This window comes from Chroicocephalus ridibundus, chromosome 4 (genome assembly GCF_963924245.1).
Source record: "Chroicocephalus ridibundus chromosome 4, bChrRid1.1, whole genome shotgun sequence".
In the NCBI taxonomy this organism is placed as follows: Eukaryota; Metazoa; Chordata; class Aves; order Charadriiformes; family Laridae; genus Chroicocephalus; species Chroicocephalus ridibundus.
In genome coordinates, this window is record NC_086287.1 from 81,247,811 (window position 1) to 81,262,467 (window position 14,657).

Below are 14,657 nucleotides of genomic sequence, written 5' to 3' on the forward strand. Positions count from 1 at the left end.
AGCAAAAGAACTTCTGTTTTGCAGGGACAGAAAAATCGAGGCAGAGTTAACCTGGATAGGCTGGGGGGCTGCTAGCATTTCTAATGTAGAAGTTTATAATTCAAAACCAGTATTTTTTCCAGATGTTGCTGAGACAACAATGTGTGTTCATGTTTTAGAATGCTTTTATGAGTTATCTTGAGAGTGCAGTAGAGAATCCTACTGGATCCTAGGTCTCTGCCAAAGAGACGAGTGGCAATTAAATGACAAAGGTGTAAGAAATTGAGCAGTAGAGGAATCGTCAATGGCAACTCCTGTGAAGACTGGTCTGGTCTGTAGGTTAACGCCAGTTGCTGAAAGCTTTGAGATGTCTGTTTTACCTTAACTGAATGTAATGTTCTAAAGCTAACTGATTGAACTTCCTTACTCCTTGAGCTGACCACTGTTGTAAAAATTGTCCTGGCTTGATTGGATAGTGAAGGAGACCTTAGTGGGAGTGTCTAATAATTTAGTGCTACCTGTTTTTTGAAAAGGGCAAATGTGAGCTTAGGAAACATAATTATGGAGTGGACAACAATTAAATCATTGATCTACTGATGGAGAAATCTGGCTTGGGGGGGGGGGGAATGGGGAGAGAATCTAATGGTTTTAACTGTTTAGTGGTATAATTAATGCTATTCAGAAATCTTGATGTTGCTCTGTATATGTTTGATGCTGTTCCTCTTAAGAGAACTGTTAAGCTGATAGTTTTGTTATAAAACATCCATAGCAGAACATGATGATCATGTAGATATGTTCATATAGTAGAGAGATCCCCTTCCAGTTTACAATATTTGCGAACCATGTTTGTTTAATCCTCAAGGTCAGTCCTTGTAACTTAAGAATTGTCTTTGAATAATGTTTTGCAGTTTCAACTGCAGTTACCCAAATGATAAGGATAGTGCTTTTTTTCCATGTACCACTTAAGAGGCTACAAAGTTATGACTCTTCCACAGTTCTTAATTATTTTTATTCAAATATTACAAAGTAAATAATTTCAAAATACTGTCTGTAAACTTTAGATCAACTGTACTAACATGCATTTTGGCTGTGGCAATGGACAACTACAGCTGTTCAATAGCTATCGCTTGTCAGCAAAGGAAAGTGTTAAGCTACATAGAAAATGCTTATGACAGTGGAAACAAATTTTATCACTAGTGATAAAATTGATACCTCCCGTGGGACAAATTTAGTCAAAACTCAGTATCTAGCTGTGTGAGTGTCTCTTGTGTCAGAGGCAGAAGGGCAGAACCAGTATGTAGGTGTTCACATTCTTGTTTTTCACACCCATGGTCAACAGCAAGGTTGTAAATTTTAACATGCTTTTTTGGGTCATGCTATTCATGATGCATGACTTGGAAAAAGTCTCTAAACGCTTCAAGTAACACTACTTTTTTTTTTTTTGACCATTATTGACTTGATGAATGGATAGATCCAATGGGCGGGGTATGGGAAAACAACATTTTTTTTCCTTTGACAACTAGCCAGAACTAGTAAAAGTCTTAACTGGAAATGTTCAAAAAAAAAAAAAAAAAATTACTCCAAGGGAAATTTACCTAAAACTGTCTGTAAGGAGTAGAAGTTTGACTTGAGTAGATTCCTGGCCATGCAGGATCTTGGCAGGGGCCAGAAAGTCTTAGCTGAGGGAGGAAGCTCATGGTGAAACTCTTACAGTGTATAAACTCCCAATTCTCATATCTCCTATCACAAAGCTGAAAACCCTTTATATTCTTGACTCTGAACTTAGTTCTACTAAAAATTCTCTCAAAGTTCTCAGTCATCTTTCCCATGCAAATCAGCGCTCCCATACCTGCTATACTTGCTCAGCTTTTCTGGTAACCTGATTGTTCTGGTGCCTCTTGTCCTATGATTTTCCTGGACATGGGTATTTAGGGTTTTTTGCATTGCTCATGATCTTGTCTGGCTTGCCACTAAGGGAGGAAAACAAGGCATACTACACTAACAGCTGAGACCCTTGGTGTCTTAGAGGGAGGTTGGGGGTAAAATATAACAGGTCCAAGATTAACAATTTATGAAATGCCTTACCAGCAATATTTACAGGTATTAAAAGTGAGAGAGCCTGAACTCCTTAATTATTGGCCGTGAATGTAGTATTCCCTTTTCAGCACTTTATTGCTAGTGCACCATTACCAGAAAATATACTGCTGGCATTATTTCACAAGGAGCTTTGAGAAATTACCTTTTTTTTTTTCATTGCTGTGATTTTTCTAGCTACATGGATGACTGTATTTCTATACATTCATAAATATCTACACTTGTACCTACTTATCAGTATTCCATAAACTAACCAGTGCACATTGTATTAATACTTGCACGTGAATATTAGGCAGTTCATGCTCCCACTGAAAGCAAGATGTGCTAATTGTCAGCCTTCACACCTTTTTTCACATAAAAATATGAGGATGAATTTTGGCTTTTCCAGGACACAAGAGTTTTATAAAGGCTTTCCTAAAGCTCATGTGACACAGTGGGTATAGAACAGGGTTAATGGCTGAATTCACCCACAGAAGCCAAAATGAAGTCTCATAGAGTGAATACTGCACACAGTGCCCATGGCAAGCTGCTCTGATGATCATCAAAAGTGTATATGGAGCCCAACACAAACCAAACACACAGACAATAATTGCTAAAGACTTTGCTACTCTTTTATCCCGGGAAAGTCTGAATCTATTTGCCATAGTGTTAGCAATGTCCACTCTGCTGGTGGTGTTGCATACACTTTCTGTAGTTTTGTAGAAACAGTTCCTATGAGGCTTGGTCTCAACTTCTACGTGAAGTGGTGGAAGGTCTTGATTGACGTTCAAATTTAATGACTGGTTGTCAAGCTTATGTAGGCTGAGCCTTGAAGCCTTTTTGGGAGGAGAAAGGCTGCTTGCTCTCTTCCTATGTTTCTGTCTGTTAGCAGGCTTTACAAAAAATATAGCATGTTCCCTTTTTTTCCCCTGGAAACTCATTTCACAGTCCTCTTGACCAGGTGATAGGTTTTCGTTTCTGAGGGATGTGCGTTTCCTGATGTTGAGGTAAATGCTTAAGTTAAAGTATGTAACAGTGATGAAAGGTGTAAAGAATTCAACAGTAGAGGCAATCATTAAGAAATACCAATTGTAGAAGAATTCTGCGTGACATTCTCCTTCGGGGAGGATGCTCTTTTGGGCAATGTACTCCCAACTGAGAATGGCTGGACCGTAGAGAAGAAAAGCAGCAATCCATACAGCGATCATCTTCAATATTGCATTTCTGGTCATCCCCTTCTGAGCCCTGTAACTGACCTGAGAGAGAGAAAAGTCACATATATTACTAGTATCTCAAACAGTTATGTAGCTACCTTGGAATGTGGCCCTCTGTCACTTGTGAAGGTTGATAATATATTGGTTTAGGGATGATGGTGATGCCAAGTTTACTGGTACCACAGAAAAGCTATTTCTGAAATATCCATTCCAACAAACATCATCAAGGTGACTGGATACGTTCTGAGAATGTGCATTGGATCCTAAAAGCTAGAAAACCAAGGCTTTTCCAAAGCAAATAACCACTGCTACTCCTCGAATTGGTTGACAGCCGTTGCTTACATATTCAATTGCATTAGCTGTCATACCAGTTTACAGAATGTCTAAAAACATGGCCCTTCAAAACTCACTTATTTAGAATTTTTAAACCATTTAACTTAAAATACATAAAAAGATCTGAATTCATAAAGCTTTTTTTATTTTTGCTTTGTAGAGAGAGAGCCTTTTTTTTCTTAATGTAAAAATCACACCAAAAAAATTTAATGGATAACAGCTTTTACTTCTGTTTGATATCCTTAATGTCATTCTTTTATGAAGTACTTGCAGCACTCTTATATGCAATTAAGATGTGTAGATGGAGTGTTGTGGTCTGCAAAGTGCTTTACAGGAAGAATACCTAATTTCACTTATTTAGAAAACAGAATCTAAGGTGCAAAAAAATAGTATTTATGTTAGTAATACTGAGCCAGTAAATTTTATCAGCAGTAGAATTCAGTAGAATCTTAAGATCTGCTTCTCAATATTCTGATTCCCTGGTGTACTGGACAATATTGATATAGTGAATTGGAATTCAATCTTAATATCTCTACAGTGGCCACACAGTGTTTTGGAATATGAAGTCCTCAAGCTTGAGTTCTGCAGAGGGTTCACATTTACTGCCCCAATCTGTGGATCTTGATCTCCAAAGCTAATGCTGTTCTGGTAGAATACCAAACACAGCTGAGGAATCCTGAATCTGGTCTGATTCTGCAATCCTGGACAAAGCTACTAATGATTTCAGGAGCAGTCTGTAGGAAGATTATCATTTTCACTGAGGAAGAGAATAATTTAGAACTTTATATATTCCTGTTCATATGTTCTTCTACTGCCCTAACCTAACAAGCATCTTCTATACTTTTGCTTGGGGAGGGATTTTTATATGGAGGATTAATGTGAAGTATTTTGAAGTGGCTGATTTTTTCCATTTATTATACCAGTTTCCCTTTCTGAAACCATCCGGTCTATATATTTATACTATGTGTATGGTCATGAGAGTTTGGTTTATGAAAGCAAATTCATGCTAATTCAGAACCTAGAAAATAAAGGAATTGTAAGTGTTGACTGTTTAAGAATTAATCTGTTCATTTCTCCCTCTTGGAAAAATAAGGTAAAACACTAACTTGGTAAAACACTAACTTGCATATAAACAGTTTAAGTGATCTTGCAGCCTCTCTTTGTGCTGTACAAAGTACTTTGTACTTTGCCAAAAAGGTATCATTGCCTCTTAGTGTGATTTAGAATGAGCAATGAAGCTAAATTAACATTTTGAGGAAATGTGGGTGGAATAGGGGGCTGAAGAATAACTAAGTGTGTGTAGAAGAGTGAAACCTACTAACCGCTAAAATTTATTATTTTGACACCATCCAAAACACTTAAAGGCCATATGATGTAGGTGAAAATGAAGTTAGCTTTTGATTTTTGGAAATTCTGGTTTATTCCTCTTTTGATAACCGACATGCTGCATGACTGAGGCATGGATCTAGCCATTTTTGTGGCTGTTAACATGGAAATAGCATTTACATCCTTTGAAAGATGTTAATTTATATTCTGCCACTTTTGAACCATACACAGCTGTATACACTAATTCTCCCTGAAAGCTTGGTACCCATTGCAAGGAGATCTCTCTCTGCCTTGTGCTGCATCTGGGATGCAGCGAGGCTGGCTTGGGCATTTATTTGTTAACAGGTGCACCGCCATGTTCTGAGGGAGATGGTCTGTTTCATCTGTACAATACTTTTTAATCTTACCCAAGGTGTGGCTGGAGAGGAAATAAGTACACCTTGTCTCTTTGCCCTTCTAGCCAGAAGAGCTGCATATACAAACTATGCCCATTTCTAAAGCAGAGTGCCTCTTCCAGTGTAAAAGTGACAAGCAAATGCTATTTCTGCTAAAGCTGATCACTCCCAGAAATATTTCCAGGACCAGGGGGAACTGCCTAGATAACCCCTGTCTCTTGCGGTGTTGGAGTGAGGCGCAGCTGGTCTGGGAGCCAGGTGACCTAAGCAAACCATCCTGCTTGAAAGGGCAGCCTTGGAGACCCTGCAGACCACCCTCAGGACCACTTGCCCAGCCCTTACCGCTTTGGTGACAGAGATGAACCTGTCGAAGCTGATAAGGACGATGTTGAAGACGGAGGCGGTGCACACCAGGTAGTCCACCACCAGCCACAGCTTACATAAGCCCCTGCCGAGTCTCCACTCGCCCGTCAGCACGTAGGGGATGTAGAGGGGGATGCAGAATCCGCCTGCGGACAGAGCTCGGCGGTGACACGTGCAGCGCCGCGGACCCCAACCCTCCGCCCCGCCCGGCGCCCCGCAACTCACCCACCAGGAGGTCGGCGATGGCCAGGTTGAGGAAGAAGAAGTTGCCCTGCGTGCGGAGGCTCCGGTTCACCACGAACGCCAGAATGACCAGGGCATTGCCCAAAACCGTGGCCAGCACCAGCAGCCCCATCAGCGCCGCCAGCAGCGCGGCGGTGGCGGCGGCGAAAGGCCCGCCGCGCTGCCCGTCCGTCGCACAGGCGTTCCCCGCCGCCCGCGGGCTACCGGAGTGGTTGAGCCACGGCAAGTCCTGGCCCATGGCTGCCGGCGGAGAGCCCGCCGCGCTCCGCCGCTCGCCAGCCCGCCTCTGCCGCTCGCCCCGCGCTGCCGTTGGCACCGCCCCTGCCCCGCCACAGCCACCGCCAGGCGGAGGGAGGGGCCGGGCGCGGCGGAGGGGTGGCTCGGCGCTGCCCGCAGCGCGTCCGGCACCCCCCTGGTACTGGGACGGCGCCCGTGAGGCAAAACTGTCCGGAGTCCTGCCGCGGCGCTGACAGGGCTGCGGGAGGGAAGGACCCGTTCCCACTGGCGGCGGGCTGGCTCCCACACGAGCCCCTTCTGTGAAGCGCAGCGAAGTAACGCTTCCAACGGCCGCCCGCCCCTCTAACGGCTCCCCAACGGCCGCCCGCCGTTTGTCTCAACGGCTCTTCCAATTTCCTCCTCGCACGCTGTCGCTGGCGGCGTAGTCTCAGTTGCCTGCCTTCTATCTATGGCTTATGCCCTACGCCACGTCTGAGAGGGCTCTCAGAGGATCTTGGTGTTTTGCCATGCTTGGTAGACTTTCTGCCCCTTGCCACCTACCTGGGCGTTTGGCTGGCCCGGCAGAGCCAGCGGTGTGGCGATGAGCTGGGCGGCCATCTTGTGCCTCAAGGTGAGCTTGATGCTCGCAGCCTCATGAGGTGGACGAGGCTGTGGCCACCTCAGCCTTTCCATCTGTGCTTCTGAGTGCATCTGAGGGAGCACTGTCTCCTTGTTTTCACAAAACGTGTAGGAACGCAGTATTTCCGAGACCCCTCTTTCCAAAACCGACAGTTGATTTAGACAGTATTTTAAAGCGCGTTGTGACAGTGATGTTGGAGAGCCAGTTGTACCACAGAAGGCAGATCCATTGCAGAAACCAAACACATCAGCAGCCAGGAAAGGGCTAAGATTTCTTTCAGCTTCTGGCAAGATGGCTGACCCAGCACGGGGGAGGAGGACTGGGACACCGTGACTGCTGAATGAGCTGTGGAGGCAGCTGAAGCCTGTCAAAACTGAAGGGTAGTTTAAGAGACAAGATGTGGCCTACCTCTAGTCTCATGATGTGGCCCACTGGATCATCATCTGCTTTAAAATATGTGGCCATTGATGGGCTTTGCCATCATTTCCATGAGGGCTTCCTAGAGACTGTAAGCAGTTTGGGACTTGCTGCCATCGTTATGGCCCCTTTGTCATTAAAAGAAAACGGAACTTGATCAAAAACAATCACTGGATGTGCATAATTTTCACTTAATTCAGCCAGTGTTTCATATGTGGTAAACTCTTTTATAAAAGATTTGCATAAATCTGTGGTGTGCAATAACAAATTTCAAAGCAGTTACAGCAGCTTTCTAAAGAGAGAGCTATTCAAATGGACATCAGGTAAGACAAGAACTGTTTTTCTATTATTTGTCTGAGGTTGAGCATGTATTCTCAGGGTAACTGTGTGGTAACTCAGGTGGATTGCCTTTTCCCCAGAGCGAAGCATCAAGCCTTTGTCAACGTTGGAAGTACAAATTCCAGGCCAGGTAATCCCTATAAATCAGTAGCTCCACAAAGGCGATTTTGCAATTTACACTGCTTATGATATGTCCTCTCTATTTATGTCAGTCCAGAGACAGAAATGTCAGCTGCAGTCTAATGTGTATGAGCAAAATACTCTTTTTACATGCCCCCATATCATTATCTCCCTAAAGCAAATAAGTAAAGCCACACAAAGCAAAAGTGACAGGAACACAGAAGCCTTAGCTTATTACCACAGTGATTATTATTATTCCCTAATTTGGGGACTCATTTTCACTTCCCTTTGAACCCAATTGGCAGTTTTCCATTCACTTCAGTTTGTGCAGGATCAGCTTGTTGATAATTACTGCTATCTGATTCTGCTGTGGAATATAATAGATAAAAGAGGCAGCCAAGAGACACAAAGAAGAAAAAATAAATGTCTCAATCACTAGGAAAACATGGGAGAATTCATTTATTCTTTCACGAATAATTACTATATTCTTTAACTCCTCTAATGTAAGGTAATTTTACAGCAGCTCAGTGAGTTTGCAGCATGTACGCTTGTGTATTTTATTTGAAGTAGCTTTTGTAGTGGATTACCTCCTTGCAGATTTTGAGATCTCAGTAATTCCCATAATAACCACCTTTACTGTTTTCTGATGTTCCTTTATTACTGCTGCTTTGGCAAGGCATGATGACTGCACCTCTTAACAGAATTCTGTTCTAAAAGCATGAACCATCAGTCCGTAACTCTGTACTTTGGGGACTTATCATTGAAATCTGCGCTAGTGCTGTCCAGAGATTGTTGCAGACAGCAAATCCAAGTATGCACTAGGTGGCCAGCGCTCTCAGAACAGCAGCATTTTACAAATCCACACTTCAAGCATTTTCCTTTTCCCTGAAAAAGGATTTTTTCATGTCCCATGAATTACTGACTTTTTTACTGAGCTATATTGTTTTTCTTTTAAGAACATTAATTCTTGGGAGAAGAGCTTCACTTTACTTCCAAATATATGTTATTGTGGTGTAGATATGTGCACACACTGGGAAAAAAATCTTAAAATGAGGACAGGAAAGCGAAGAGAGCTATACCTCATCACCTCCATTTTCCGAGCACTCTGTCTTTGAGGGAGAACACACTGATTGATGGGTCCTGGCAGGATGAAGTAGAAGTAGATGAAGAACTCATTTTATAAAATGCCTGTGTGTAAGACTGAATTATAGACTTCTGAAAACATATTTTGCACTGATCTTTATCGAATCCTTGGAGCAAGAGACATAATGGCTTAGAATTGGTAAAGAAGAATGACAACAGCCCAAGAAAATAATGAAAAATGCAACATTTTCAAAGGCATATCAATACTGAAATGTTTTGAAATTTTAATTTTTTTCCCCTGTGATTTCTTTAGTGATAATTGTTTTCATTTCCATAAGACTTAAGGGATTTTTGAAATAGAGCGCTATCTGAATCATGCAGTTTCCCATGACTCTAGCACATGTGGGTGAATATATCTACAGAAATGATAGAAAAACAGAATGTTTTTCCCACACCACAGGCGGATGACACCTTTCCCAGAACAGGCCAAATTCATCTTCCAAATAGACTTGGACAACCACGTTGAGAGGGGGTAGACTCCAGCTGGCTGTATAGCCTGCATTCAGAAGATGCAGAAGACCTCAGCTGAAGTCTCTTCTTTGAAATACAATTAATTAAATAAGGTAGTAAGCATACTTACATTGGATCTTTGCCTGAATCTGAACTCAAAGCTAAATCGTTGTGTCTTTTACCAAATAACATACTGTACATAATGTTTCTTCCTCTGCTTGTTCCTTTTAAAGATACTTAGGTTTAGTTGTAGGATTTCACATACAGGGTAACTCTTTCTCGGTATGGCACAAACTGTCTGGTACCAAAGCTTTACTTAAGCTTTACTCCCTCGTGAACTGAAGGGCAATTGTTGCACATTTCAGTGAAGTTTATGAAAGCGTATCATAGCTGGAACCTTCACTTACATAAAGAAAACTATACATTAGTAGTTTTGCAAATTTCTGACAAAACATTTTCTTGCTAATAGCTCCATTTAATATTTATAGGTTGTTGTCAACTGTTCTCTTGCTGTGAGTGATTGGTATTTGACAGAGAAAAGGCTTCCTTGGCCAGGAAAAGAGGAACGACTTTTAGGCAGTCTGAGAGAATGTATACACAGCTTTATCAACCGGTAAACCAAATTCTGCTGTCAGACAAAGCTGATCCTAGTTAAGTGAATGGGGGAAATGAAATTCTGCTATGATCATTTCCTATTAACCTTATACCCTTTGCCAGTGAGGGTTTTGCTTGCATACTGATTCCCTTCTTTTTGTTTAATGTTCTGTAGATATCTCCATGCATATGATGCAATTCATATTTTAAAGTTCTTGTTCCTGCACATGTAGAGAAAAAGCACCTATTTGATCTGTGCCAGTGGAAAGGCTTCTGCTTCAGAGTGCACAAGGTTACCTGTGCATAATGAGGCTTGTGGGATAGCAAGGTTTGCTGTAGGTATCAGTACCAACAGCTGGCTATAGTTATCCCAGCCTGGTTTTAAGGCACTTTTAAAGGCATCGCTAAAGCTTAAAGGTGATGTACTACTTCCTTAATAGCACAAAGAAAGCAGACTGCTATCCCCTCAGTTCTTGATGAGCCACATTGTCACCTGTTCGGACATCAATGAACTGGTTTCCATCCATTTCAAGTGCGATTTACTGCTTAATGAAGTCTTGTTGTGCATGTAAACATGAATGCAGTATCAGGGAGGTAACAGGGGCTAGGCCAGGATGATTCGGTTCTGCACATCAGATGATGTCATGATTGCCATGTCACACTCTACATGAATTCATCCAAATATCATGAGCTTGAGATCCTCTCTACATCTGTCTTTATTGTTTTAATAATATTCGTCACGAAGGAAGACTCATGATTTTGATGGATATAGATGAGATATTTGAAATATGATTTAGCTAATGGAATTGGATAATTAGAGTGCAATAAGGTACCAGAAATAGTTATCCCATAGGCAAATGCCTTAAAGTTACACCAAAATTATATTAGCATTGAGAAGCACCATAATGAAATATATTATATCCTCTCTTATGAGGATCTCATAAGAGAGATCCTACGTCTGTTTAGCCTGGAGAAGACTGAGAGGGGATCTCATCAACGCTTATAAATATCTAAAGGGTGGGTGTCAAGAGATTGGAGCCAGATTATTTTCACTGATGTCCAGCGACAGGACAAGGGACAGTGCTCACAAACTGGAACACAGGAGATTCCATCTCAACATAAAGGAAAAACTGCTTTGCTTTGAGTGTGCCAGAGCGCTGGAACAGGCTGCCCAGAGAGGTTGTGGAGTCTGCTTCTCTGGAGAGATTCGAAACCTTCATGGTTGTGATCCTGTCCAGGCTGCCTTAGGTGATCCTGCTTTGGCAGGGGGGTTGGACTAGATGATCTCCAGAGGTCCCTTACAACCCCTACCGTTCTGTGATAGGCAACAAATGGTTTTATTTCCTTTTGCTCCTTCTGGATACATTCAGCAGTTTCACCTATTATTACTAGTACCGTCTATTACCAGTTCTGCAGCGCAACGTATTTGGCATTTTTATCCTTCCCATCCTGGCTATTTGACACATCAGTATTTCACTTAGGCAGTTTCACTTATGTTGCCAGTATCAAAGGACATCATCACAATTTTGTCTCTTAGCTGCAAGAACATTACAGAGGACTGAATGTTTTTTGGTTGCACTCAGAGAGAGAGCTGGACAGACTTCCAAAAAATGTCTCCCAACAATGTATTGGTGACAAGAACACTGCAAAAATCAGAGGTAGCTGGATAAGCTGTGGCTTACTTCTTTTGTAGTTCATTCTTCCTTAATCCTTGGAAAAGTTCCTTTTCCTCCTGGCCTGTTACTTCTTTCATTTGCCCTGATAATGTCCAGATACATAATCTTGCCAATCTGCAACAATATTTCCAGCCAGTGACACTGAAGTCCTGGGAAAATGGTGTTTCTGACATTTGGATGCATTTGCTCAATATCTTCTTTTCCACCAGTAGATGTCATTCCCCAGGAATAAGCTGGAAACATACCTGCTTTCTGCATCTCTCTGACCCAAGCCAGGAGTGTATTTCCATGGCAAGCTGATAATCACAGATTAGAATATTCTCCACAGCATCTCTAAACCTGCATTTTATCTGTATCAATAGTAGTTAAAGCTGTGTCAGCGTCTGTTGCAGTTTTTACAGCTTTGAAAAAGAGTTAGGGTTAATTTTTTTATCAGGACTGTCTATTTTTAATTTTTAGCTGGTGTAGCAGTCCCCAACACTGTGACCTTAATGCCCATGCCTCTTTGGGAAGTTAATGCCTGTTTGCTTCAATGGCAGGATGTGAAATTTCAAGCAAATATGAATGCGTTGCAAGCAAAAGATGAATGTAGTGGTGTAGTGGCTCACCATTGTTACTAATCAGTGACCCAGTTATTGTCATGTAGGCTTTGTAATAAAACAGCATCAGATCGTTCTGATACGAGCAGATACCTTTTGATTCCTCATGTTATTGGTGGGGTGTAAATTCTTACACAGGAAAAAGGGAGTAACTCAATTTTCCTTTATTTCAAGCTTCACTTTTACGCATTCTCTAATACCTATTTTCTCAGTTTATGCAGAAACTCAACAAATGTCTGCTATACTATATTTAGGCTTATTTTTCTTCTTTCTACCTTTGAATATTACAGAGTTTCTTTATCAGGATATATCCGTTAGGCTCTTACTGCAGTTGTGTCATGGTCAGTGTTATATTGGAAATTTACAGCAGAGTTGATACGCATGCAAAGTGTAGCCTGAAATTCTGTTACGGATTTAGATGGTCAAGGGAATAGTTATGTATCATTTTTGGACTTGCATGGGAATTTTATTATTTAGGATTGTGTCTTTGTTACACTGTCCTTAATAGCGGTAGGTAGGAACTTGAATGTCTGTTTGGAACTAAATTTTTGTTTTCAGGATTTCTTTTCATTTTGGATTGGAGAATCTGTGGAATCTCAATCATTAGAGATCCAAAAGAATAGTTTCAGCAGAAATCTATTAAGAATGATGTAGAAATGACTGAACATGCCTTGGAGAGGGAATTGGGTTAAATACTCTCCCAGACTCCCTTCCAGCTTTATTTTCTGTAATTCTACAGCTCTGCAGTGATTCTGCCTCTTGTCTGTTAGAGGAACACAGAGATGTTTAGAGGTTGAATGAAAAAAACCCAAGAGCTAATTCTTCTACTGAGATATGAATGTCAGTTAGACAGTTGGTAGAAAATCTGGTTTGTAGTACAGTTTTGCTGTCAGTAGTTTTCTCAGTGTCACCTGTGATGCTGTTACATTTATGCACCCATATACAAAAGTAGTTGGTCACTAGATTTGTAAATGCAGTTTGACTTAAAGCAATATAGCAGCATGACAGTTCTAGTTAATTTTTTAAAATTTTAGCTTGCAGACAGGAGGCAATCAGTTGGTTATTTGGGCTTTAGTTTTCTCAAGTTTTAAAAGAAGATAGTGAAGGGATCCAGAACTTTTCCTGTATTGGTAAAGTTTGTGTGCTTCTTTACAGAACTGACAGTGATGTGTTTAGACCATTGCTGAGGGAAGAAAATCTTGTCACATTGAAAAACTCACAAAATTGAAGACAAATAGTATCATGGAATCGTTTAGGTTGGAAGAGAGACCCCTGGAGGTCATCTGGTCTATGGACCACAAAACAGGGTCAATTTTTGAGTTCTATCAAGTTGCTGTGGGTCCAGTCCAGCTGAGTTTTGAATGGCTCCAAGAATGAAGATTCTGCAGTCTGTCTGGGCTCATTGCAGTGCTGGACCACCTCTGCAGTAAAAAAATGTTCCTTCTATCTAATGCAAATTTCCCTTGCTGCAGCTAGTGTGTATAACTGGATTATAAAATACGCTTGCCTCTTGTGGTGCAACCCTGAGAACAGTGTGACTGTCTCTGTAATTAGTCCTTAGATAGCAGAAAAGTGTAATTAGATAACCCTTAGCTTCTTCATATCGCTGAGCTTTGGTGAACCCTCGCCGGAATTAGCTTGTTTGCATTTTGTCTTTGAAACAATGAGTCAGAATTTCAGAGGATCACAAAAGACGGATTTGGGTAAGAAAAAAGAAAGATGCTGCCTGCTATTGACTTCATGAGCTACTAAGAGCAGGAAGCACAGAATGTAGCAGACATCCAACAGCAGAAACAAGGGAACACAAATGAAAACAGCCTTCCATTGCCCACTCTGACAGCAGACCATCCCACACTGATTCCCAAGGATGTTTCATGATGACAAGGTAGATGTATTTCTCACAAAATGAAGAAGCTGTGTGTCTGTCTGCAAGTATATGAATTCATGAGACCGGCCCACTTTCAACAGCATGGGGCCGAGGACTGTACAGACCTAATCCTGTCAGAATTAACTTGCAACTAGGTTTCCCCATTTAATTTACTCCTCAGGCTTCTCCTTAATAAGAAGAAAAGGTGAAATGAAGATGTGTATCCGTGTAAGAAAAAACAACAGATTTAATGAAACTAAATAATTGTCATCACTTATTACATCATAATTGACAAATTAACTTGGAAAAAAAGAGGAAAAAAACAACTCCCACAACTAGACAGGAGACTTAGACATATCTCAAATATACTAGATCAAAATCAAGAAAAAAGCCAACAGGGGAAAAGGTAAAATAAATAAAAAGAACCAAAATTAGAAAAAAGGAACTGAGATCTTTGAAGAGTCAGAAGTAGCTTTAAGGATCATTGTAAAAATGCTTGTGCTAGAGGTGTGAATTGTGCATATTTTATGTGAGATACAGCATCTTTGTGATAATGCCCCTTTATACACCCATTCTACTGTGAATTGAGTTGGGATAGTGCTTTATCCTCAATATTATGTTTGGCAGGAGATTATTGCTAGTCTGCATAACTTCAGCTAAGGATTTAACC

The 14,657-nt window shown here is 41.2% G+C and overlaps 1 protein-coding gene across 1 annotated transcript; it reads right to left on the reverse strand.

The window, feature by feature from the left end:
• Positions 1–2,019: 2,019 nt before the first annotated feature.
• On the reverse strand, positions 2,020–6,219 carry LOC134515458 (histamine H3 receptor-like). Its single transcript, XM_063334458.1, has 3 exons — positions 5,909–6,219; positions 5,663–5,829; positions 2,020–3,308 (listed from the first exon to the last, which is right to left on the reverse strand). Exons 1-3 carry the CDS (start codon positions 6,162–6,164, stop codon positions 2,424–2,426), a joined length of 1,308 nt encoding a protein of 435 aa, XP_063190528.1. The 5' UTR covers positions 6,165–6,219; the 3' UTR covers positions 2,020–2,423.
• Positions 6,220–14,657: the final 8,438 nt, after the last annotated feature.

Coding starts and splice junctions, on each gene's coding strand:
- LOC134515458 (XM_063334458.1), bottom strand. CDS start 6,164: ATGGGCCAGGACTTGCCGTGGCTCAACCACTCCGGTAGCCCGCGGGCG. Junction 5,830..5,908: donor CATCGCCGACCTCCTGGTGG/GTGAGTTGCGGG, acceptor CTCTGTCCGCAG/GCGGATTCTGCATCCCCCTC. Junction 3,309..5,662: donor TCATCTCTGTCACCAAAGCG/GTAAGGGCTGGG, acceptor TCTCTCTCTCAG/GTCAGTTACAGGGCTCAGAA.